We start from the raw sequence: 27,654 nt of genomic DNA, 5'->3' as shown, positions 1-27,654 counted from the left end.
CCCAGAGGTTCTGATGATATGAATCAGAGTTGAAGGTCAGGAATCTGCATTTTAAACAAACATCCAGATGAGTCTGCAGCATGCAGTCCTCAGACACTTGAGAAACACTGGCCATGGAAAAGGGCAAACCCTTCTGTGTGGAACACAGGCCCTGTGACCTCTCCAGCCCCACCTCTCACAGCCCCTCCTTTAACGTGTTGTGGATCAGCCCTTTTCCTGAACTGGCGGTGCTGGTTCACCCCTTCAGTTTCCCTATTAGATGGTCATTTTGCCAGTAATGTCAGTAACTCCTGGTCTGCTGGGAAAACTTCCTTTAAAGCTCAATTCAAAACTTCCTTTAAGGGGCTTCCCTGGTGGCGCAGCGGTTGAGAGTCTGCCTGCCGATGGTAGGGGACGCAGGTTTGCGCCCCGGTCGGAGAGGGTCCCACGTGCCGCGGAGCGGCTGGGCCCGTGAGCCATGGCCGCTGAGCCTGCGCGTCCGGAGCCTGTGCTCTGCAACGGGAGAGGCCGCAACAGTGAGAGGCCCACGTACCGCAAAACAAAACAAAAAAAACTTCCTTTAAGGCCCAATCCCTCTGATGAGTTTCCCTGAACTCTTGATTCTTACTGTATGTATCTGTATTCTAGTAACTATAACAAATTAATTGCTTTAATTTATTTGTCTCTTGTGATTGTGAGTTGCTGGAGGGCAGGAACTATGTCTTCTGCATTTGAGTATACCTATGTTTTAGAGGGGACAATAAAATTATATAGTAAGTACGCCAAAAATTTGTTGAGTCCATGTAAGAATTAGGTTGGGAATATTAATATCTATATTTTATAGATAATTCAACTGGAACTCTAAGATATTAACTGACTTGTTTGAGGTCAACCATATTGATGAAACAATCAAGGATATCATATTGTTTTTTGACTTTTATGCTTTTTCCATTACGCGTGCTGCCTTCCTACCATGATGGAGTTATTCCCTGTGCTTAAGCGAGCCTTGAATCTTGAAAGTGTTCAGTGAGATTTTCTGATTTGGGTATACACATTCGATCAGTTGATTATTATTATTATTATTATTATTATTTGCAGTACGCGGGCCTCTCACTGTTGTGGCCTCTCCCGTTGCGGAGCACAGGCTCCAGACGTGCAGGCTCAGCGGCCATGGCTCACGGGCCCAGCCGCTCCGCGGCATGTGGGATCCTCCCGGAACGGGGCACGAACCCGTGTCCCCTGCATCGGCAGTCGGACTCTTAACCACTGCGCCACCAGGGAAGCCCAGTTGATGATTTAACGTTGTCACTTCTGAGGCTGACTAACGACTGAAAGCAAGTCAGTCCAGCCAGATACATTGTTCTTCACAAGCTTGGCCTCTGCACTCTTTGGATTTCGGGACATTTCCATCTTAGAGCTGCCACATCTTTTGGTTTTCTTCCAAGAATCTAAATTGTATTTATTCTGCCTGCATTTACTATAATGAATTATGTGGGCATTATTATTATTATTGTAACTTGACAACTAACAGTTCAAGAGAAGGTAGGCTCTTTTGGGTGACTCCTGAGAGAGGGTTCTGCCTGGGTTTTGCTCTCTTGTACTTCTCATATAGCTCCTGAATTCACAACACCTATATTCACAACACCTCAATTCAAAACACCTATATCTCAACACCTATATCACAACACCTATATCTCAAAAAGCTCCTGAATTCACAACACCTATATAGCTCAGATTAGGCAGCTGAAATCCAGCAAAGGTGAGGGATGACTCATAGAAACCTCTGAAACACTAGGCTGAGTTTAAGATAATGATATGGGAAAAGAGTAAATGCTAATTCTAGATGATTTTTGTCAGGGAAAGAAAGGGATTATGTGCTAAGAGATACAGACACGTGAACCTCAAGAGCAGTCAGTACACAGTTATTTAGTGGTCACTTCATTTTGCCTTGTATTAAATTTTGTTATCATTTCTATCTCCTGTCAAGTAGGAACCTTTCATCTTATTAATTTCATCCCATCTTGCACTCAGAGCTTATGAACTGAAATTGAGTGATTCCAAAATCTCATTTCAGCCTTTCAACTTTCACCTATGGTACAATAATGATTAAACAATGAAATGCTCCAAAGGCAGGAAACCAGAGATGGAAAGACACAAGGTGCCATTGGAAACAATCAGTCAGATAACCAACCTCAGAAAACTGAATGTGTATATATCTGGTTACTCACTACAATAAAACAGAACAGAAATTTGGCATTTTAATGTAACAGCTTTCATATTTCCTTGATAATTGTGTGTTTAACATAAATAATGTCCATTTGTAACATTTATATTTCCTTTAAACACTTACTAATAAATTAGTATTGGTTATTGCCTGCACAGTGAAAAACAAGCTGGTCTTTTTTTAAAGCAATTTAAATTTTTATTGATTTTGTTTACATAACATAGAATTAGCAACTACATTAGTTGCCACTTTAAGTGACCTCAGAAAAACAAAATATATAATTATTTTACATGGTTATGTTACAATTTTATAAAGTTAGCTACAGCATACCCATGCTTTGTTATAAACTGTTTTCCTTTGGCCATATGTTGTAAGCTGTCAATACTAACACGCACCCATGTTAGCAAATATAAAGGAGAAAACAGTCTAAAATCGCTTATAAATCTTTTAAGTTTTACATCCATGTTAACATCATTTTTGTCCGTTGTTATATTATACAGTCCTTAATACTAGAAAATATATTTTAAAGTTAAACAGTAGCACCTTTTCCCATATTGATTTTATTTATGCTAAGAAATCATGCTTGTTTCTTACCAACCTTTGTCAGTATGTTAAAATTTTGAATCAAACATTTTTAGAAAAGCTACTGAACACAATTTCATTATAAATAATGCATGTATATACTATTTGTGTGCAGTTTAAAATTTGGCAAGATGATCACAGACCACAACTCTGACAGGGAGAAGGAAAGGGCATTATGATGCAGATGGGAAACAAAATGAATGGTAATAAAATGAGCTCAAATTTAAATAGGAATAAAAAATATATTAACAAACTGAAAACAGTAGTAACCCAAAGTTAATTTAAAATCCGAAGTTTGAAATGTCTTTCGTGATGACAAGCATCTGAAAAAGTGATTGGGAAGAAATTAATAAATAAGCCTGGGATTTGTAAATAGATTCCATGTGGCATGTGAATTAATTACTGTCCTTTCATTCTGGTCCCATTATTGGGGTTTTGGTAGCATCACGTTAGATGCTGGCAGAAAACAACATTGCTCGCTTATTCTCAACATGTGGCTGTGGCCCTGGGTTACCAAAAAAAAAAAAAAAAAAAACCACACACACACACAAAAAAACAAAAAACAAGGGTAGAAACTCTGTTATATTTTAAGACAGAGTTTAAGCTCTTGGGCCCAATTTGTTCCTGAAGCCACTGTGAGAACATTGCACTGTTTTGCTGGAACAGAATCAGGACCTTTTGCATTGATATGACGGGCAGTGACGAACATCAGGCTAAGAAACGGAATCTGTCCCCATGGGTTTCCTCCCGCCCCATCTCATTTCCTCTGTCTTCCGTTTTCTCTTGTACATACTTTCACACACATCTCATCCAAGTTAACCTGAGGCACTTTGCTGGGGAGATGAAAGAATTAGGCAAGAATGCACAAAGTAAGAGGTTCTTAACAGTCTCAAAAAGCAGTTTTGCCTGTAAGTGGTAGGAAAGCACCACATCCAGAATTCTTTTCTATTAGTTATTTACACAAATAATATAAAAATTAGTAATAAGCTTTACAGGTAACTGTTACATTGACTCTAATATCTATGATCTTAAAAATAGTGTTTTAACTATCGTATGATACATTGCCAGAGACGATCTTAACTGCAGCAGGGGTGAGAGAAGATGCTGCTTTCTCCTTTGCCATGTGGACACTGCTCCAGGCAACTCACATTCTGTCCATTATGGGGTTCCTGGCATCTCTCCATTGTAAAGGTATGAACACTGGGGCCTGCCCTTCGTTTAATCATCTACACGTTGTGTATTGTAGCTAAGTATTTACAGATGACAAAACTGAACAAATAGCATTTAAACTACAATAGTGAAAGAAGAAGAATGTTTTAATAATCTTCAAAAAAACTGTAGGTAGTATTTTCTTTGCAGAGTACACGAATAGGAGATTTCAAAGCAGTGTTTTGGGATGGCATTCCAAACCTTCTCTCTGTGTCCCTTTGTGACATTTGATCTTATCTGAATGTAAAGTTGAATATTTTCAAAAACCTCAATCTCTCTGATACTCCCTCCTGATCATTTAAATATGTCTCTAACATCAAAAAAATACACCAGCTGAACTGCTTTCATATTTTGTCTCCAATTACAGTCCAACCAATGGTGTGAGACTATTAATAGAAAAGGTCCTTTAAAAGATTTTTAAAATTTTAAATTGAGCAATTTAAATTTCATTGAAAAATTCTGTTTCGCAGCAACACATTTATCCTTTGCATCCGATTCACCTTAATATAAAAAATAAGCATCTTTAATAGGAATTCTGAGTGAGCTCAATTTAAACGTAAGTGGTGTATGAATATACCAGAAGTTCAGAAGAGCCACATTGAAGTGCTGACTGTAAAGGATTAAGTGCTTTCACAATGAGGCTTTCTTAATTCTCATCGCTTTTCTTCTTATGCTGTAAACAGCTCATAAAATGTCATGAGTAACTCTGAGTGTTAAGAAAATAATCACTCTTACATTTTTACATCGTTTTGTGCAAACACACAGTTGTTTTGTTTTGTTTGGCGGATGCCTCATTGTTTTAATGATTTCTGTCCAAAGTAAAGAAAATGAATATTCCTTCTTTCAAGATGAGCTGTATTTATTACTGGAACGGAAGTTGTCATATCCGTGATCATTAGCTTTGAACTTTAAGCACGACTGCTTTTCCTCCAAGGACTGCTTTTCTTCAAATGACTGGCACCAGCAGCATAAGCATGACTGTACAAAACAAAGTAACTCATAAGTTCACATCAGTTACACTATCACAACCCTTCCTACTCTCCAGAATTCTGGCTTTCTTTGCATGATATGCAATTCTGCCAATTTCTCTCCATGCCCTCTTATTTTCCCCTTAAAAACATATAACTACATGAGTAGTATATGATAATTCTTTTAAACTAGAAAATACAGAGAAGAAAAATGTACATAATTAAACTTCCTCATCTTTTAATTCAAATTGAAAGAGAAAGCCACTCTTAATTCTTGATACTTACTCTTGATTACTTGAGAAATACTTTTAATATTTGATAAATACATAACTCAAGACTTTTTCCTATGCAAATGGAAATATTACCACACATATCTACAACATGACTGTATTTGTGCATGTTTGTGGAAGTGTGTGTATAATTATGTTAATAAAACTGGACTATACATACTACTCCATGGCCTTGACAGTGACATAAACATCTTTCCATGTCAATAAACTTAATATTACATCACCATTTTTTTCAGCCACGTGTTTAATCTCATGTGACTTTTCAATACTGTTACACAATAAGGTTATAAAGTATATGTGTCTCAGTTTTAGTCATCCAGATTTTTTCTTGGATTTTTAAAAATCCTGTTAATTCTGTTTGTTTTCTGAGAATTTATATGTATAAGAAAATGTGAGTTCCATTGCTTTCTGTTCTGTAAAATGAGGGACATGATCTGGTGACGTTCTCTTCTAGCTCTAAAATCTATGAGTTTATGAGTAAGTGAAGAATTTTATAGACTGCCTTTGATCTTACAAGGAAGCTAAGTTCTCGGTTTTCCAATAATGAACTTCCAGTGGAACCAAGCAGAACCAAGGCACCACGCCCTCCAGTACAAAACCCAGCAGTTAATAATTAGGACAATAGAGCCACAGACTCAGTGTCTGATGCACATTCCCCAGTTGTTGTACAGGTACGGTAACTGCCACCAGAGGGAAAAAGCTAACTCCATGATGACCAGACTGTAACCATGACACAAGCTGCATCATCCTGAGCAGTACTGAATCTGTGGCCAGCACAAGTCCCAGAACGAGCCTCAGGAGAATGGGATTAACATTATTGCTCATAATAATCTGTATCTTGGTGGGCAGCAGAATAATTGTAGCTTGTTCTGCCCGTATATGTAAGCACACAACTACAATAAAATTGTCGGCAAAGAGATGTTACAGACCCATGTTGACATCTTCCACTCTGAGAATATGGCGTCCCATGTCAGCATGAAGAAGTTACAGAAGATAGACCTTTGCCCCTAATCCCATAGAAATGGAATGGTGTTTGACAGTGGGGAACTGAAAGCAGCTCTTTTGCCCCTTTCCTGTTTGCCCATTTCTGTTCCCCTCTAACCTTGAAAGAACCTAATTATAGGAATGTGATCACTAAGCAATTGAAACTAATTCCTGACTTATGCTCTCCTGAATGCACACCATGCCTTGCCTAACCTGTCGATTCTCTTCCTAGATAAAAACAAGTAAGACTAGCTCTCTACCCACAGTAGCCCCCCCCTAAGCAATCCTGCATGCAGACCACTCAGGCAAGATAACATCTGAAGAGAGAGCCAGCCAGTCTGTCCGCAGGGGAGAGGCAGAACCCAACCTCCTGCCTTGATGATTCATTGAGATTCTTCCCCCTCCATTTTTCCCTTTAAAAACTCATGGCTGAGCAGAATCTTTGGTGTTGGTCTCTGGACACGAGTCCACCATCTCCCCAGACTGCTGGCTTTTCTGATTAAAGCACCTTTCTTTTTTACTGACACTTGCCTCTCGAATTGTTGGCACATGAGTGGTGAGCAGCTGAATCTGGGTTCTGTTACACCAGGGACAAGTGAATCATTCCCACATAAGGGAAGGGAATATTTTATTTATGCTAGATTGTTGAAGGAGTGAATGAATGGATGGATAGATGTTACACACAAATGCAAGCAGGCAAATGAGGAATAATTTCACATATTCCACATCAAGGAGCACTTCTCTGCTATAGAATGAAGGCAGAAAAGTGGAGGTAAAACCTGAATTAAACTGCTTTGTTTGACTCGTTATTGTCACCTCTGTATGAAAAAGAAACTAACTTAGTTATGATCTACAGTGTGCTGCATGGTCCAAAATCTTCCAAAAATGGGAACAGTGCCTTTAATCATGTGTAGCTCTTATTTTATCATGTGATATTTGTCAGACATCAATGCATGCAATTTTTATTCATTTTCTGTGTAACTCTGTGAGTAAAATTGATTGGTTGAGGCAGTAGGGAATGGTTGACTGGGATTTGTAGGCAGAAATCAATTATAGTGATTTATGAGCAAAATTCACATTTAAAAAGAAACGTCTAGGGCTTCCCTGGTGGCGCAGTGGTTAAGAATCCGCCTGTCAAGGCCGGGGACACAGGTTCGAGCCCTGGTCCGGGAAGATCCCACATGCCGCAGAGCAACTAAGCCCGTGCACCACAACTACTGAGCCTGTGCTCTAGAGCCCCCGAGCCACAACTACTGAAGCCCGTGTGCCTAGCGCCGGTGCTCCGCAACAAGAGAAGCCACTACAATGAGAAGCTCGCGCACCGCAACGAAGAGCAGTCCCCGCTCACCGCAACTATAGAAAGCCCGTGCGCAGCAACGAAGACCCAACGCAGCCAAAAATAAAATAAATAAATAAATAAATAAATAAATAAAAAAGAAAGAAATGTCTATCATGTAATACTAGGGGAAACTGCAAAACAATTGACTAGATCTCTTTGGATAGAAATATTAATAGTTTGGAAGGGTTATATTTGATGCCAGATTAAAAAGGGCTTTTGATTTTCAAATACTCTCTTACCTTAAAGCAGTTTTTGAATCTTTTGCTCACCAAATACAGAGCTATTGGGTTAATACAGGAATTCAGGGAGGCCATGTTGATGCCAATGTAGTCCAATACCAACAAAAAGCTGCAAAAAATAATACAAGACATGTCTGTAAAAAAATATGCTGCTATGAACAGATATTCTTTACAGACTTTTGTGTTTTTGTGAATAAAAAAATTAGCCATTTACAATGGTTTTGACTTTATCACTAGTCTTTGCCAATTATGATCTCTCTCTCTCATTCTCTGTCCCTGTCATCGCCTCACCCCCCATGCCCAATTCTCTCATTTAAAATGAAATCTCAGGACTTCCCTGGTGGTGCAGTGGTTAAGAATCCACCTGTCAAGGCAGGGGACACAGGTTCGAGCCCTGGTCCGGGAAGATCCCATATACCGCAGAGCAGCTAAGCCCATGCACCACAACTACTGAGCCTGTGCACCTAGAGCCTGTGCTCTGCAACGAGAAAAGCCACTGCAATGAGAAGCCCGTGCACTGCAACAAAGAGTAGCCCCCACTCGCCGCAACTAGAGAAAGCCCGCGTGCAGCAATGAAGATCCAACGCAGCCAAAAATTAATTAATTAATTAATAATTTTAAAAAATGAAATCTCTTTTGGAAGCGCTGAGGCTGGATGAAAAGAAAGGATTTACAAAGTGCAAAGGAGAATCAGACCTAACGTTTTCAATTGTGCTACTCGCTCATTTGGACAACCCTGGCTCTCCATTCCCAGTGTTCTCCTAAGTCCCTTTACTTCTCCTTTGGAAATAGGAGTAAAGGTAAAAAGATGGCCATCTTATTTGCTCCCTAAGGATTAGAAAAATGGTACTCTCTCTCTTGCCAATGAAAGGAATCAGTGGACAAACTTCTGAATGGCATTTATTTACACAATTATTTCTATTTTACCTTTCTTACCTCAATAGTTCACATCTATTGGGATCATTCCGATCATAAAGAGTGCGCTTCAAAATCCTGCTGAGGTGAAGAGGAAGCCAACACAGGGCAAAGACAAGGACCAGGCAAAATACTGTTTTGGCCACTTCCCGTCTCTGAAATAAAACCACAGTCAGACACTGAATAGACGCCTCATTATAATCACAGCGTTCTCGCTTTCCAAACAAAATATTTAATATTGTTTACAAAAAATCAGTGGCATTTGTAAAAATTCAGGACACTGAGCTTTAAACTGAATAGCTAATGTGAATTAGACAGAAAATTAGAGATTCATCTTTAAAAAGTAATGGCTCTTTTTACGTCTTTTTAGACTATGTAGAATATCTCCAGATAGATAATATAAAAAATATTCTTTGTATATTAAAAAATACCAGCACAAGAAAAAGGAAGTATGCTGTGGTGTATGAGAATTTTAGTTTCTTATCACCATGATAATTTTCATATTCAGAATCAGGATTGTAATCATGAGTCAGCAAATATTTCTATTTTCTTACCTGCTTTAAGTGATCATTTAAAGCAATTTGCATGCCACTCTTCTTTCTCAACATTTCACAGGTCATCAGGGTATAAAACAATGCAGTGATGGCCAATGGCAAGCAGAAATAGAAACTGAATAGCCACCAATCTTTAGCTGTCTTGTAAAACTATGGGGGAAGAGAGAATGTTATACTTAATATTCCTCTGTAAGAAAATCTTACATATCAAACGTTAAACTAAAAAATACTCATCAAGGAGAAATTATCTTCTAAAGTCGATCCATTTTATAAATACTATGTAGAATCTTTCAGGCCACATCTGCTGAACAAATAATTAAATTAAATGAAACAAACTTTTCCTAAAAAGCATTTCAATTCTCTAAGGAAGTGTGCTATCATTACACATAAAAATGTAAGTAATTGGGCAAAATTTTAAATATTTGGTAATTCAAATATTTTTGTCTTCACATAGGCAAGTTATCCTTAAGGAATTCTTTGTGTGAAATACCACATCTGAATGGGTAAAGATATCCTAGTGTTTATGGGAGTTTTTCATTTTTTAACAAGTTTGTTTATGGGAAAAGCAGGTAGGAAGAGGTCTATATTAATCATTTACCTAATGGATGTATACATCTAACCTATCAACTAAAAATCAAAGCTGCTTGTAGCATGCTTTTTCTCTTATTCTTTTTCTGCTTTTTTTTTCCTTTTTTCTTAAAATTGTTGTTCCAGATATGTCTGTGTTGGAGTAGAATTTACGTAATCTGTGCAGTACTTTTCCCATTTTAACTAGTAAGAAACAAGAGGGCTTCCCTGGTGGCGCAGTGGTTGAGAGTCCGCCTGATGCAGGGGACATGGGTTCGTGCCCCAGTCCGGGAAGATCCCACATGCCGCGGAGCGGCTGGGCCCGTGAGCCATGGCCACTGAGCCCGCGCTCCGCAACAGGAGAGGCCACAACAGTGAGAGGCCCGCGTACCGGAAAAAAAAAAAAAAAAAAGAAACAAGAAAACAGCAGTCTCATTCTCAATTTCACATTAATGCCCCTCTTTATTCTTTTGTTTACCATGATCTATACATATATTCATAAAGCTTTATCTCGTCTTATGTGTAAAATAGAAAATAATCATTGGTGACATTTGGACCAGCCCCCTTTGCGTTAACTCCTCTTAACCCATTCTGTTGGGAAGAGCCTTTTACACTTAGGATCTATCTTCTGATGACCAGTATTACCATTCTTCTCCTATTTCCTGATTAAAAGCTCTTGAATAAATGGCCAAGATGAAGTTCTTTGCAACGGCAGCTTTCCCTCTAGAGAGAGGACAAGCTTGTTATTCATCCCGAGCTTCACGGATCAATCCATCCATACCAGGGCGACTTCTACTTGATCGTTCCCTGAGCCACACGCTCGCTCTGATGACTGCTGTGCTGCTTCATACGGAATATGTAGTAGCTGCCAGTCCTTATGGGAATTTGAGTAGAAAAGCTATAAATTCAAATCGATTCTCTCATGTAAACTTGGTTTATCTGTATTCCTGAGCACCAGGAGATTCTTGGAGAAGTAGTGACCCAGCTTCTTGCAGCCTGGGTCATTAGTCACCGTTAACCCCACAGCTCTAGGACCTACACTCTTAATTCATGCCAAGGACAGTCATAAATCAGTAGCTTCCCAAGAAGAGGAGATCAGGGGAAAAACAGCTAAATATTTATAAGGCAACAACAGAAAGGGGGACAAAAGCGTAAAATTTACCTGCATGAAGGCTGTTTTCTGAGTGGGATGGAGCAAACAGATTCTCAGATAACTGCCTTTGTAGTCAGTGGTAATCATATCAAAACCCACGGCTTCAGGGACAGCCAGGACCACGGAGACCACCCAAATTAAAACAATTTCTACTGCTGTCCATTTTGGAACCCCGATTCCTTTAATTCGACTCCAAGAAGCAACAGCTCGATATCTGAAGAGTAAAACATAATCATTTGCCAAGCTGGCAGAGCCCAGGTTTATTGAATTAAACAGTTTATTTTCTAAGTAGCATAGCAATCACTAGGATAGCAGTCAGGATATACCTGGCTTAGATATATGCTCTTACCTGTCAATACTTAGAGCACATAGACTCAGCACAGTGATTCCCACAGAGGCCTTCTGTATGAAAGGCACCAGCTTACACATCTCAACTCCAAAGGGCCAGTCCTCGGCAAGTAGCTGCGTTGAGGAGACACGAAGCTCTGTTAGGGAGATTTTCACAGGGCGCCCTCTGAACTGTATGTATCACTTAGTGGAGACAAATGAACATGTAGAGTTAAAATAACAAATTCCAGTTCTTATTCTTTTTCTCATAGACTACTCCTCTGAAAAGCACTTGTGTTAGATATCTGGAACAAGGAAGTGGATTGGGAATAATGAAAGGGCAGCCAGTTCAGGGGAATTAGCTATACACAGACAGTAGCTTAGGGTCAAGGTCTCCTCCACTGCAGGGCCAACTGGGGCCAGTTGCTTAAGTTCCCCTTACAAGATTGGGCCTGCAGTGCTGAAAATGCCTCTCATACTGTTATAGAGTCTCAAATACTCAGCTGGTGGCCAAATCAAAATAAGGTTAACTAAAAATAGGTGACGTGGGACTTCCCTGGTGGTCCAGTGGTTACGACTCCACGCTTCCAATGCAGGGTTCCATCCCTGGTCGGGGAACTAAGATCTCACATGCCATGTGGCACGGCCAAAAAAAAACCAACAAAAAAAGACAAATGTTTCTTAGCCAGAGAGACTAGACGACTCCTATGGAGAACAGTGTGTGTGTTCGTGTACTTATTCTTCACTCTAGTCAACTTGACTGGTCTGTAACTCGGCACACAGCTCCTTGAATCCAGCAGGCACACTCCTTCCTTAGGGCTTCACTTGAGGTTCTTCCTTATCCTGGAAGGCTTTTCTCCCACAGATCCACTTGGCTAACTCCTTGACCTCCTTCAGGTCTTACTCAGATCTCATCTTTTCAACATGACCTACCCTGACCACACTATTAAGTATAGGAACTGGTCAGGCCTCCCCATCTCCCTCATCCTACCCCACTGCCCGTTTCATCCAGAGCACTTATCCTATTGTATATATTATACCATACTTGTTTGTTTGGTTAAGTTTTTGCTGTCTGGAACCCCTAGCCCATCAAACAGAAAAGAACTTCTGCAATTGCCTAGTACAGTTCCTGACACACAGCAGATGCTTAAATATTCAGCCCCCTAAAATATATAGGCAGTGGCTATCCAGCGAGCAAAAGACCTAGTTCTTGGTACTGTATATATATTTCCGTTTATCTGACTTCAGACTATGCAACCATCTATTGTTAAACTCAGTGATTTTCTTTTTTAGGACAACTGGGTGTGCCCCACCCTGGTAAATGAATCACTTTAGGTAAACATCTGGGTCGAACGTTCATGAGGTTTTGAAAATAAAGAGAAGTATTTCAGATCTACGTGTCTCTGTGTGTGTTTTAATGTTTTAAAAAATAACCTTCCAAAAGTGAAAACTATTTTGAAACACAATTGAGTCTTTCCGTTCTTTCACTCGTGAAGGTTCTTTGTGGAGTTCGTCATGCTGGGTGATTGTTCTGTAACTAGAGTGGCACCCAAAGCTGAAATGTGTGTTTCAGTACGAATATGACTCGGAGCTCCAACGTGGAACCAATTTCATTTCTAAGGTAGACATGAAAAGTTACACCGACGTGTAGAACAAATGTTGGCATACTTACAGCAAATACGCTTTTTCTAGGGTCTGAAAGCCTGCAAGGCCAGGCAGGCAACAGAAGAGTGGAGGAAGCCAGGTGTAAGAAAGTCATTGGTGTCGGGAATAATAGGGAACAGAGGGGTCTGGGGTAAATCCTGTCTAAATGGAGCTGCTGCTAATAAACTTGATGTGATTTTTGCCAAGAGATCCCCAATACAAAAGTATCTTGATTTTTAGCCCCAAATTGGAATTTCTATATGAAATCTCACAATTTATAAAAATTGTCAACTAATTCATATTTTAAAAAAAAACCACTGTCAGATAACATTGTATTAACAAAATATTTTTATGTGTCAGACCGGCCTCTAACTTGGGACCTCTGGATTAATAAGCTGACTTATAACTCTGCTTGTTCATTCATTCATTCATTCAACAAACATTTATTGAGTACCCACTATGTGCCATACACCATTCGGAGTACAGAGTGCCTATCAGTGAACAAGGCAAACTCCCTGCTCTCAGTCTAGTGAGGGAGGCAAACACAAAACACATAAATACTTAATATGGTGTCACACAGGCGGTGTCACCATATTGAAAGATTATGGTGGAATTTAGGGGGCTTTCTTGATAGGCTTGTCAGCAAGGTCTCTCTGAAGAGGCAACCTGCAGTAGGGACCTGACTAAAAAATGTAAGCCATGCAAAGAGCATTCTAGGCAGAAGAAAGAGCAAATGCAAAGGCCCTGAGGTCAAAAGAAGCTTAGTGAGAGGAAGGGACAGCAAGAAGGCTCTCAAGGCTGGGGTCGAGTGGTCCAGGCCAAGTGTCTAGGAGATGTAGTTGCACAGGGAGGAGTCTGATGGTTTTTTTTGTTTTTGTTTTTATTTTAGGAAATCCATTGCAAGATTTTGAACAGGGAAATGGAAAATGGCATCATCTTATTTATGTTTTTGAAAACATCACTCTGGGGACTTCCCTGGTGGTCCAGGGAATCAGCCTTCCAATGCAGAGGACGCAGGTTCAATCCCTGGTTGGGGGGCTAAGATCCCACGTGCCGTGGGGCAACTAAGCCCGGCACGCTGCATCTACAGAGCTTGCGTGCTTTGGAGCCTGCATACCACAACTAGGGAAACCAGCATGCTGCAACTAAGACCTGCGCAGCCAAATAAACAAATAATTAATTAATTAAAAAATAGAAAAAGATCACTCTGGAAGCTCAATGTAGACTAGAAGGTAGAGTCAAGAAAGGAAGCTTTGATGAGAGATTGTGGGCTGAAACTTGTGATGCCCTGGGGCTGAAAAGAATGGGTTATATAGACTGGATATGTATTGAAAGCAGAGCTAGCAGGACTTGTTGATGGGTTGGATATAAGATATGAGGACTCAGGAAACTCAAGGAGGTTGATCATGTGAATGGTGGAGACACTGGCTGATATGAGAAAGAGCCAGGGTCCTGCAAGTCTGAACCAGCTATGAACTCAAGGTGCTTTAAAAGACTTGCCAATTACCCTTGGAAACATAATAAAAAGATTCCAAACAGTTAAAAGAACCCTGCCAGACCCAGTTTGGTACAAACTATCCAGGTAATATTCTGTCTAATCATTCTGATTGCCTTTATATGTATTGGGGTGGGGGGTGGGAAGCAAAACTAACACATATATGGTACTTACAAGGGACTAGGCACTATTCTAAGCCCTTTACACATGATATATCATTGAATTCCCAAAGCAATCCTATGAGATAGTGTTACTATTACCCCCATTTTATAGGTAAAAAAACTTAGGGGCACTTAGAAGTTTATTAACTTGCTGTGTTGATTTTAAATATGCCCACAAATTCTTTGATACTCCTCCCTTCAAAAGGTGAAGCCTCGGGGCTTCCCTGGTGGCGCAGTGGTTGAGAGTCCGCCTGCCGATGCAGGGGACACGGGTTCGTGCCCCGGTCCGGGAGGATCCCACATGCCCTGGAGTGGCTGGGCCCGCAAGCCATGGCCGTTGAGCCTGCGCGTCCGGAGCCTGTGCTCCGCAACGGGAGAGGCCACAACAGTGAGAGGCCCGTGTACCGCAAAAAAAAACAAAAACAAAACAAAAGGTGAAGCCTCATTTTCCTGACCTTGAACACGGGTTGGACCTAATGATTTGCTTTTAGTGAATAGAACGTGGTGGGTGTGATCATGTGTGACATCTGAGACTAGTTCATAGAAGGCATTATGGCTTCCTCGTTGCTCTCTCTTGGATCACTCATTCTGGGGGAGCTGCCGTGTCAGGAGAAGACTCAAGCACCCCTATGAAGACTCCAACAGGTGACAAGGAACTGAGGTCACCTAAAAACGGCTGGCACTAATTTGCCAAGTGTGTGAATGAAAAGATCCTCCAGCCTCAGGCAAACCTTCTGATGACTGCTGCCCCGCCAACATCTTGACCCTCATAAGAGACCCTGAGCCAGAACCACCAGCTAAGCAGCTCCTGAATTCCTGACCCACAGAGAGAGTGTCAGGTAATAAATGCTATTCTTCAAGTTGCTAAGTTTGGGGGTAATTCGCTTCTCGGCATTAGATAACTAACATATTTGTCCTTGGTCACTCAAGTAAGTAATAGATCCACATTTGAACCCACGTGGTCTGATTCTAGATTCTGTAATGTTTTGAAGAAGCTGATCTTAGATGAAAAGTGTTTAGAATTAAATCAATATTAGTATTTTAAAACCCATAACTATGTGTCAAACAACGGTAAAGTATCTAGATGTAGAGTAAAACTTTCTTCTAACCCCCCTGCTATTTTATTCATCTACTGTCCAAAAATTCAGATAGTGTCAAGTGTTTTCTTGTCTTCAATGATTTCCAAATATGCAAATATTAGTATCACTTAGGTACAGCCATCAGATGAATCAAGATGAATGAGTGTCCGGTCACTGAAGGGAGAGAAGTCTGGCCAATGAAAATGAGCTCTGCACTGAATCCAGGCCCTGTTTTGAGGTTACTATTGTTTTTGGCTCAGCCTAGAAATTGGATGATTGCTCTTCATACCAGTGGGAGGCCTGCAGCCCAACCTCTGACCCAAGTTATCACAGAGGACAGGGAAACACAAACTGAAAATTGTAGCAATTCTCTTCAAGTTCAACACAGAGATAGTCAGAAACCTAATCACAGCTGAGAGATTACGGTTTTCTAATCTACCCTTCCGAAGGGAAAGAGACTGAAAAAAAACCTCTTCATCATTTCAGCTCAGACCTGAATGCTGCCAGTCCTGAGAGGCCACAGAAGGTGGGGGGACGGAGTGCCCACTTCTATTATTTTGTAGTCAGTCAGAAGGATGACTTTGGCAACCTCTGCTTCTCTGATCAGAAGGCTTTGTGGGGACACCAAGAAGCCTGACACCCTGTGACAGAGACCACACCCACTGCTGATGCTCTGTCTGAATGGCCTCCAGCCTCAATGCCTTGGCAATTTAGGGCTTGGAGCTTATTTAAAAAGCAAAAGATGTCAACCTCTTGTTTAATAATAAACAAAGCCCTGGGTAGGGGAAAAGCTGTGAACTTAAAAAAAAAAAAAAATCACTCTCAACAAAGATGCCATCTTTAAAATTTGGTGAAAGAATGTTCTTAGAGATTTTTGTAATTCCTGGGAATTAACTATTTCACTGTTTTTTGACAAAAATAATGACATCCAACATCTATCATTTGAAGTCCGACAATACAGCTTTCTTCTTGGTAGAGGAAATTTGATTCTCCTTTATTGCAAGAGGAGGCAACTCTAACTTTAAACCCAGCAATAATACATTCTTATTCCTTATTTGCAGTTTTCCCCATTCAATTAGATAATTTAAGGGCACGATCTGAATACTGAAGACAAATCATGCACGTAATCAAATCTCTCTGATCGCAAAAAGAATGTTAGAGGTCCATATTGTTTCTAGGTCCCTGCCACGTGAATTAAATTTTTAGGTCCTGTTTAAAACTAAGTTTGAATATATAATACCTACCATTTATCAAATGTGAGCCAGTCAGAAAATACTCCCATAGCTGACACTGGTTTTCACATGGTGATGGTTCATCCAAGGAAGAGCTTTTGTTAGTGTTGGTCCTGGGAGCAATGTGGTGTCCATTTGACAAATGGTAGCCTGTCCTCATGCTGGCCCCTTTCGCCTAAGGCTTCTACTGCTTCCCTAGCACATTTCTTTTGTATGAATAAAGTAAACACAAATAAATAAATAAACACTAGATTGAAAAAAGACTTGGTCATACTGACTACAAGGTTTTTACACAAGGATGGCCATGATTTCATAACTTTGTGTTGAAACAGCTGTTTGAGAAAGGAAAAAGTCAAGAGAATCCAAAAAATTATTTTATATCATATTTAAAAATTATTTTTATATTAAATATATATTATATAATTTTTAAAAAACTTCTAAAAGGATAAATAACATGAACAGAAAATAAATATCCTTTCTGTACAAGTATGATTAAGTGAGTCCTACAAAATCTCTTCAACTGGGGATTTATATTTTTCAATTCTTTTTGTAATTAAAAATTACATTCTAGAGAAATTAAATGGAGAAAATCCTATTAATACACACCACTCTTAATGCCCAAAGGCATCTAGCCCCATAGAGTCAGGAAATGCCAAAGTTAACCATCTTGCACTAAAATGTTCAATAGCCTCATTAACCGTATATACCATTTTCCTTTCCTTTTTTTTTTAAATTAACAGTATACATTGAGCTTTAACTGTTTCTTTGTTTCAGAATATTCTACAACATTTTTAGTGCCTAGCACAGTGCCTGGCACACAGTGACTGCTCATTAAATGTTGTTGAACAACAGTGAATGAATGAGTTCATGGACAAATAAGTGAATTTGATCATAAGGCAAAAATCGTGTGATAAAACTTTTGTCATGAACTTTTCAGTTGTCATATTTGAAACAATTTCTTTAGAGAATTGGGATGACTATGCATTTTATATATTGATTGATTTTTGTATTATCTAGTGCATGCCCTCCTCCTTTCCAGATGATCAGGTCTTCTTGACACATAGAGCCAGGGCCTCTGGGATTGAGGCGTTAGCTCTTCTCTTGGACTTCTGCCTTCCAAGCAGGCCGGAAAAGGTGGAAAGCAAAATTCCTCCCCTCCCCTCTCTCCCCTACTCAAACCTATCAGGGAAATGACTTTTAAAAAAACAGAACCTACTGTTTCTCACTACCTGATGGGATTCAGTGAGGTGCTTTAGTTGTAAATTTGGTGGAGATGGACTCTGGAAGCATAGAGACCCTGTAAGAGACGGTCATTTAAGAAGGTAGGTGAGCAACACATTAAAGATGACAACTAAGGTTGCTTTGCCGGATTGCTGTCTGTTCCATCTGGTGATGAACTGTGAACATTTCTTTCAAATGACTGGCATTATAGAAATGTTTTTACAGTCAGAGTCAAAAGAAGGAAATAATGGAGTGGTTGTGTTTCACAAGTTTGGGGAAGGGTGTATTCTGCTGCTTTTATCTCTGTTTCCTGTAGCAGATAAGAGTTTTTCTGCGATTGAACTGGCGTCTTAATAAGATAGTACACCCTCATTCAAGGATTTCCCATGTCGGATCTCCCTTTCTTTTTTCTTATTCAAACATACAGTGAGAATTTAAGCTGCTGGTCAAGTGCATAGACAATATTTTCTTGACATACATTGCACCCGTGCCCTTGGAGACGAATATCAGTTACCGGTTCCATCCTGGGTCCATTAAAATGCACTTAATCACTTAAAGATTAGGCCATGTGGGTTAGAATATGTGGGTGAGGAATAATGTCAGCTTATCCCCCAGGGGTACCATTTAAATACCACAATATGAACAGTGCCCCCTGGAGTTGTTCAAGGCAGAGGCCCTGTCCTAGGAATCTGTTGTGTGCACCCTGGCAAAGGGAGGGCTTTCCACTGCTCTGGAAAGATTGCTATCACTTGCTGAAATAGAAGAATGACTCCATTAAAATGAATTAAGTTTCTGGAAACAAAATCTTTAAGAGAAGCAAAGAGATAGAAAAAAGATAAAAAATAAATATGTCTTAGAGAAACTTAAGTTCACCTTAAATATATATCCCTACTTTTGTTACAGTGAAATTTATTTCCAAGTCTGTAACAGGCCAATAAATAAATGGATTGCTACTCTCCTATTACCTGAACTTAAAAACTTATCCACAGTTTGTGCTTAAAACCTTTCATTGACATGTCACATATTTTGAAAAGAGTCAACTAAGAGCATTAAGACATGCTATTCACAAACCTAGCTTTATGGTCAGATTCACTTAGCTGAGCTGGATCTTCTAAGATCGCTGTGACACCTGAAGAAACTAAAGAATTATAACCTGATGGCCTCATGCCTCAGAAAGTGACTCTCAAACTTAAAGAATTCAACAAATCTTATTAAGTATTTTCATGTCTTACTTAAACCTAATTCTCTCCAGAAAATGGCTTATGGGATAAGCTATGGTGAGAAAGCGTTTGATTACCATGGAATTCAAAAGCCCGTTAATATAATTTGAAAACACTGTGTGAGGGGGAAGAAGATCTGTACAAAGTAAACATCCAGAGAATAGGCTTCCTCCTTTCTGGAAACCATGATGAAGCTAAGGAGGAGAGAAATAGAGAGGGGATGCGAGTTAGGTGGTGAGAATATGGCTGGGAGACTCAGGGACAGAACACTGCTTGATAAATGCTTCTGTCAACTTTGCTAATAAACTTCTGACTCAAGAACAATCCTCTTTCTCTCTCTCTCCTACCATCCCAGTTTGGCCGTTTTCTTGTTCCTTTACATTTTCACCAGAGGATCTATAGGGAAAGAGAAATAATCAATCTCTAAAGTAAAAGCACTGGAAAGGAAAAAAGTCTGAAATTAGAGCAGTTGCCAGCCTAGGTATATCCATCCGTACACCGTGCTCAGCTATCTCCCAGACATAACCAACCTCTTCTTAACTTTGCAAAGTCCTGAAAGAGAATGTTTCACATCATAAATTACCTCTAGAATCTTATTTCAGCTCAGGCTTTATCTGTCAACACCCCTGAGAGCACTTAATCATTGATTAGCATTTGGCATGTTTCTCTAAAAATCATCAACTATAGCGTATTAGCCATACCTTATATGGTTTTCTTTGGAAAATGAAGACCCTGGCTCCCTGGCCTTGAAACAACATGGTCTCGGCTGTGTCATCCTCTTGTACAACTATGGAAATGCCTTCAATCTTGAACGATTCATTTAAAAATGAGCAAAGAAAAAATGTAAAGCCTTTGATAGATAAGCCTTACCACATTGAAAGAAACATTGCCTTGACGTTTTAAGAGCCTTGGATTTATGGAGTGACCGAGTGGCAGATCAAAGGCAAACACAGGAAGCACCCTCGAGTTAACCTGGGGAACATTTCATTGCCCAAGGCCAAGAGTTTGCCCACCATTTTGTCACAGCCATCCACAGCCAACATGTGAAGCGGTGAATCAGAAATAGGAAGTCTTGAGTGTCTGGGCTATTTGACATCTGCTATTGACCTATGTTATGGCCAATATCCTCATACACATAGAAAAAAGAACAAAATTTCCCCCCCCTTTTTTTGGACAGTTATAAAAATATGAGTATAACATCTTTTGTCAACAAGCGTTTGTCTGGAATTGGTTGTTGCAGGCACTATGCTACGTGGGTGTTGGGGGGTTAGCTTTATTTATTAATTGACCCAAGGTCATGCAAAGCTAATAGTCTTACTCTTTATTAACACTTTTAAAATGTTAATCCTTCAAATGTGCTTAATTAACACTCCTTAAAAATTTTGTTGCTTTAAATAAATGAACCTCAAAGGTATCTAGGTTCTGTTTTGGCTACAAAATGCTTCTGCTACTAAGATGTCTCTAGACATCACAAAAATGTCACTAAAATATCTCAGTTACTTAACTGGAAATATGCACAGTGTTATTATCTTGGGCAAAATTGGACTTCCCTACCCAATGATACCTTTACTTCTTCTATTGCTCTATATGCATAAACTGCATTTACTAATCAGAAAAGTATAACTTTGAAAGTTAAGTTTGCTGGTCCTTCATTCACTTTTACTTCTAACTATGACATTAGTTAATTATATGCAGACTTATTAAGTACTAGAAGTAGTCTAAGACTGGATAGTGAGAAAGGTGATTTTGTTCAGAAAGACAGCTTTGATTGTGTTACAAGCAGGAATGTCTGACTACGTGACAAGGTCACTTCGCTCGAAACTCACTTGAGGGTTCAGTGAAGCAATTCCCATTTTGACATACCAGCACTTTAATGTTACACGTACCCCACCTTAAGTAGTTAAACGTTAAAGGTCAGTAGCTATGCTTCTCAGAGCTATGAAGGCAGCCTCTCTGACTCTAATAGTAGCCTACGAAGTCTTAACAGGAAAACCATCTAGAGGCACTCCAACGGGTCACCAGCTCAATTTTTAGAAAGCTCTCCATCACCACTAGACATCTGATTATACTTGGATCCTTGTCAAAGTCTGCCCATGTAGATATCTGTCATCAGTTTCCAAGGAGATTTGTTTTCAAACTCAATTTGCTTACACATAAAGGAAGCTATATTTATGTTATTTATTATATTTAGATTACATTATATTTATGTTAACTATATATATATTGAGTCAGTTATTCCATGCAAATATAGTACAAAGAGAATGAACTTGTTATAATTTAAAAACTCATTGTTTGCGCAAGCATTTTTAACTTCTTAAGATGTTAAGAGAAGTGAAAGAAATTTTAACTTCAACCTGCAATCAAGGCTTGTTAAAAATCACAGCTAAACTAAACCAACTAACCAACCAACCACCAACAACAACATAAACAACTTCACAGCATCTACAAGTATACCCAGCTCTTCCTATACAGCTTTGACATTGGTGCTACTCCAACTTACTCTAGGCTCCTATAGGCAACAAATGTCTAGATTATTCCATTCATTTTAGTCTACACAGGAATGGCACAATAAGTAGCTTGTGAATAAGGAGATACTCATCCTCACATCAGATGCTTAAACACTGGTTTTGGGGTCAGGTACATACGTGGACCAGGTAAATACTGGCATAGTGACCCATGTATGTATTAAAGATAGACATTGATACCTATATATGTTTATGGAGATGTTACATAAAATAGTGATTCAAACTAAGAGTACAACAATAATTTTGGGGTACAGTATGGCAATATCTATCAAAATTACAAATGTACATATCCTTTGATTCAATCATTCTAATTCTAGAAATTTACCCTTCAGATATAGTCACACATGTGTGCAAAGCCATATGGGCAAAGATGTTATTTGTAGTCATGTTTATAATGGCAAAAGCTGAAAAAAGAAACCCCAAGTTTCCATTCTTATTCACACACACACACTCACACGCATCCTAATAACATTTATTACTGGCTTACTTTGTGCCAGGCACTGCGACCAATGATATTCACCTATGTACTTACGCATCTATACATTCTTTATAACATTTAATATATTTACATATGCATATGTATACATCTATATTTTTAAACATCCTTTTTGGACGCTTGCTTTTTCATTTTTCATCTGGATGCTCTTATGTAATGCAGCGACAGCCCTAGTGTGCGCTGCTGAGAAGGAGAAACGAGGCTTTTATTTCCAGCAGGTTCTCATGATTATCTGAAGCTCTTTTAGAGCTTCGATTTGCTGAGTGTCCCACAACATCGATCTATCAGGATTGCCTCCTTGACACAGGAGCCCTGGTGAAAAGACTGTCTAGAAGTTTCCAGAGAAACAGTTCCCTGAGGGAGTCAGAGCAGAGTAGACACATTTCCTGGGCTTTATCAGCCCTCACAGCAGCCTCTCCCTGTGAAGTCCCATCCCGTTCTACAGCCGCATCAAGGAACATGGCTTCCAGCCAGATCTATGACATTTTGTGGTTTGTCAACTTTACTGAACTCTAGATTTACTGAAGTCCAGATTAATGTAATAGATTCATGTTGATGTTTCTGGGCCTGTGGGTAAACCAACAGAGGAGCTGCGGGATTCTATGAACCCTCAGAAATTGTGAATGTACATTATAGTATCTATTAATTATAATGTATATATAAATTATCTATTTATATATTGATTATATATAACATATAAGATGGATAATTAACTGGATTCTCAGGAGAATAATAACATCCCACAAAAACAAAATTAGAAATTGCTAGTTTAGAGATTCAAGTCCCCCACTTTAGGATAAATTTAAATGGCACTCATAATTCACTTCAATTGCTTTGTATGAAGTATAATACTTGACTACTCTGAAATTATAAATGCATTTTTTGTAACTTATATGGTGTCACAATTATTTAAGGGAAAATGGCTTTTAACTAGCCCTGGATTAGGTGTTTTTGTAAATAAAGCCTTTAGAATAACAAACAGTGATATCAGTATTATACATTACGGATCATCTGAAAGGGATTTCAGGAGATAGAAATCTTCAGATGACTCAAATTAAAACTGAAAATGCTTACCAAGTATCCTACTATGTAGTAGTGTGTCCCATAATTGTAGCACTGCACTGAAATGAGGTCCTAACAATACTCCAGGTTGGAGAAGGGCAATCTATGCTCATCTCACTCTGTGCAGGGGGCCAGGAGGACCACGGGTTCTAGGGCCAGAAGGCCTGGGTTCAAGCCCTAGTCTCATCACTTTCTAGTGGTGTGACATCGACCTTCTAGTGGTGTGACATCGAACAATTTACTTCTTTACCTCTCCAAAATGTAGTTTCCCCATAAAACAGGGGTGATAACAATATTTCTTCCATAGGGTTTGCTGCAGTGATTTAATGAACTAAACCAAGTACTGAGTACATAATAAATGGTAGCCATTACTGTTGTATCTCAAGTGACACATATTTATGCACAATATAAAAATAAACCAAAAGCCACTATGTAGGATTCACTGGTGGCAAACCTAGTGATGGGACCTAATTCTATGTGATGGATTTGTTCATGACCAAAAAGGATGATTACATGGCCAGATTTGTAATGACTCAGTTTGTTTATTTCAGAAATAGAAACACAGCTTTAACAGACTGAATGGTTTCAGGCAAAACGTTGTAACTTCCTAGGGAAATCATAAAGGAATTTGAAAGGAAAGGAAAAGCTGTGTGTCCTTTGGGAGTAGGATAGTCTCTGGCTTATCGAATGTAATAATTTAGCCAGACAGAGAAAGATGGTCCTGGAAGAGCTGTGATTTACATCTGATCTGGAGGCAAAATGCCCTCAATCCAACTTTCCATACAGCACTTCATCTGCTGGCTGACTTAGGAGGGTTTCTAAATGGGCTGACCATGTGGGGTTTCCTGGGACCTTCCTAAACAATCTTTCACAAAACTCTGTGCAAGCCTAGCAAAACTAGATGTAATCTCCCTTTTCAGAAGGATCTTATTACTTATTTAAAACTTCTCACAACACCTTGTACTCTAAAATTTCTCAAGTCAGTTTTGAGGAATTGAATTGAAATTCTCCTGCCACATTGGAATGGTAAGACTTAGTCTGTAGGACTCCTAAAATGGGTTCCTTCTGGCCCTAATGGAGCTGTGACTGCATTTAAGGGACCCATTTCAGCCTGTGCTTCTCCCAGGAAACCCTCAGAGTTCACAAGAGCTGGTAGCCATGCAGGAATTTAAGATTTCATCTATTAATCCCTCATTTCTGGGAGTGTTGCCTTCTAGGACCTGGATCCTAATCCAAATCCTGTCTCTAAACCTCAGAAATCTCTAGAATTCCTTAATGTATGCCTTATTGGATTAGGATTTCCAGAGATTCATAAAAGGCAATTTAAAGGCATGCCATCTGGTGACTTCTCCTGCCACAAAGATCAAAGTATCTCCCACAATCCTTTCCTAAACCAACATGCCTTCTCTTTCCCTTGTACTGAGCCCAGGACTAGCTTTAGGCAAATCCCCAAAGTACATTCCCGGTCCCTTACACTTTTGATTCTGTTTTTATGCATGACTTCCTATTGCTGGTTACGATGAGGAAGCAGAGTTTTACAAATTTGCATCGCCCTTTAAAATTTTCCAGCTCTTTCACTTAGGCTATTTTTCTTAACACCACAAAACCCCAGTCGGTGGGCACTAGAAACTTTATTGTAGAGTTGAGGATGCTGAGGCCCAGAGATGTTGGGGAGTGTCCAGAGCTTCAAAGCGGGAGTCAGAGTGTAGGGGTTTGCATCCTGCCCTAGCTCTTCAAGCCCATTCCCTCTGATGCCTGCAGTAATCACATAATGATATTAGCTACTGAAACTGTTAGAGACTTTGTGTTCAGTGTCCTTGGTCTTGTCCACAAAGTCATTGATGGGGTGCAGTTTGCACTTTGGAACCTGACAGATTGAGCCTGATCCTCCTCACCTCCATCACTTACTCACTGTGAGACCTTGAACATCCTGTCATCTGTCAAATGGAGATGTCTACTCATGGGTTGTCAGAAGGAGTAAAGGAAAGTAACACATCTATCTCAGCGCTTGGCCCATCGTAGGCATTCAGTAAAGGGTAGGTACAGTATGGTCATTCACAGCAGGTGAACTAACACAGCAGGTGTTTTCCTACTCTCCTGTCTGGGTCTCTTTCTTCTAGACCGTTTGTCTCCTAAAAACCTATTCGAGCCCTTCTACTGTTAGGGTCCTTTAAGAAAATGCTTCCCAAGGTTAGTATGCATTTGAATCACCTAGGTATTTTAAGATGCAGATTCTGATTTAATAAGTCTGGGTTGGACTTGCAGTTCTAACAAGTTCTCAGGTGATAACAATCCTGCCAGTCCATGAATCATCAGTTTCTGAGTAGAGAGAATGTACCTTGTGAGCTGGATTTAGGGACAAGGTCCTTCAGGACCAGTGGTTCTCAAACCTTACGTGCAGGGCTTGTTAAAATACAAACTACTGTGCTTCACCCAGAGTTTCTGGATTAGTAGGGTTTGAGGTGGGGCTATAAGATGTCATTTCTAACAAGTTTCCAAGTTATGTTTATGCTGCTGGTCTGGGGACTATGCTTTTTCCAGGCTTAGCAGTGGGCTACTGAAACCAGAAGGCTATTTGGTTCCAATGATTACTGACTTCTAGGAAGGGACGGATCTTCGTGACTAAGCTTCCTGCAAAGGCTCTGGCATCTCCCCCTTCCTAACGGTGTGCCCTCCCATTGCGATATTAGCAGGCACCCTTTACCTTGTAGACATTGATGGGGATATCAATGACGATGTGCAGCAGGTCTCCCAGGGCCAGGCTGGCTATCAAGATATTAGGGCCGTTTCGCATGCACTTGTTCTTGTAAATGATTCTCAGCAGTGTGGAGTTTCCGATGATGCCCAGCACGAACACTAGGCAGGACACCACCGTGTTGATGTACTTGAAAGTCTCCTTGATCTCGATGGGTCTTTCGCACGGGGGCGGGGGAAGGGTGCGCGGTGGGATTCCCGCCATTCTCGCTCCTTTCGGCATCTGCGGAGATGCGGACGACCGCTGCACGCTGGAGTTGGAGCCCCTGGGCCAGGAGGTCTTAGTTGGGGGCGCCATTATCTCTCCGGCCCCCAGAAGTGGCGGAGTGGCCCCGGCCGGCGGGAATCCCCTCTCTTCAGCCTGGACCCCCACCACGCCGCAGGCAAGGATCAGCGCCAGCAGGGCGCGTCCGCACAGGCTGGGCAGCGGCTGCATGCTGCTGCCTGCTCCAGGGGGAGTCGGGTGGCCACTCTTCAGCTTTCAGTCTGGAGATCAGCAAGGGAAGGAAGACGGGACACCCGGGTCAGCTACCCCAGCCACGCCCCTGCAAGCGGCTAGCGCAGAGCGCAGCCGCGCCCGCAGTATCCGCGCGCAAAAGTAACTCAAGTTTGCGCGTCAGTGGGGGGACTCTGGCGCGTGTGACCCGCCCGAGCCCGTCTCCTGCCCTTCCAGAGCCAGCTTTCGCTGGTTTTTCTCCCCTGCGTTTCCCGAGGGGTAAATGACTCGCAGTGGGGTGGGGTATTCTGGAAGGGGTGTGACAGGGAGGAAAGGATGGGTGTCTAGAGCAAAGCTTTGAGCTCCTGTTGTGCCCAGAGGGAGACGTGTGTGTTCGTTCTGGCTAAGGGCGCGTGGGGACGGGGGAAATCAAGGCACCTAGAGGCCAAGGGATGTGCCAGTCTCTGCATTTGACTCCTCAGGAACCCGGATACCCTGTGTGTGGACGCCAAGACTCCTTCCTCCCCGCGGGTGAAAGCAGCTACTTCCCGGCTGCCTGCGCTCGGGCTCCCCCGGACCCCCCACGAGTGTGCCGGCTGACTCGGAAAATCTCTGGGACATCTAAGTTCTGATTGGGGGAGTATCTGCATTAACGCGGAAGCTTCTGTGCCCTCCAAGTGGCTTCAAACACTCACGCGCTCTCCTTCGCTCCAACCCCATTGAAATTCGCTGTATCCATACATTAAAAAAAAAAAAAAATCCCCAAACAAGTAATCCAAGCTGAAGCCCCAGGATAAGGTTCAATCACTGATTTTAATTCAACACCAAGCCAGAACTTTTACCTCGCGGACCGGACGCGCCAGGCGCAGAGGGACCAGCGGGGACCTCCTTCCCGGGACGCACTTGGCTCGCAGCTGGGTTCCAGGCTACCCTGGAGCAGAGCGCGCCTCCCTTCAGCTGCGGGCGGATCTGGCTCTGACGAAACGCTGAGGGAATGCC

At 40.7% G+C, this 27,654-nt stretch overlaps 1 protein-coding gene across 1 annotated transcript; it reads right to left on the bottom strand.

Moving 5' to 3' along the window:
- Positions 1-3,300: 3,300 nt before the first annotated feature.
- Positions 3,301-27,654, bottom strand: EDNRB (endothelin receptor type B). Its single transcript, XM_004276841.3, has 8 exons — positions 27,498-27,654; positions 26,170-26,705; positions 11,353-11,465; positions 11,013-11,217; positions 9,284-9,433; positions 8,751-8,884; positions 7,815-7,923; positions 3,301-4,972 (listed from the first exon to the last, which is right to left on the bottom strand). Exons 2-8 carry the CDS (start codon positions 26,653-26,655, stop codon positions 4,838-4,840), a joined length of 1,332 nt encoding a protein of 443 aa, XP_004276889.1. The 5' UTR covers positions 26,656-26,705; positions 27,498-27,654; the 3' UTR covers positions 3,301-4,837.

This window comes from Orcinus orca, chromosome 18, assembly GCF_937001465.1.
Source record: "Orcinus orca chromosome 18, mOrcOrc1.1, whole genome shotgun sequence".
In the NCBI taxonomy this organism is placed as follows: Eukaryota; Metazoa; Chordata; class Mammalia; order Artiodactyla; family Delphinidae; genus Orcinus; species Orcinus orca.
This window is presented reverse-complemented; position numbering and strand designations above follow the sequence as displayed.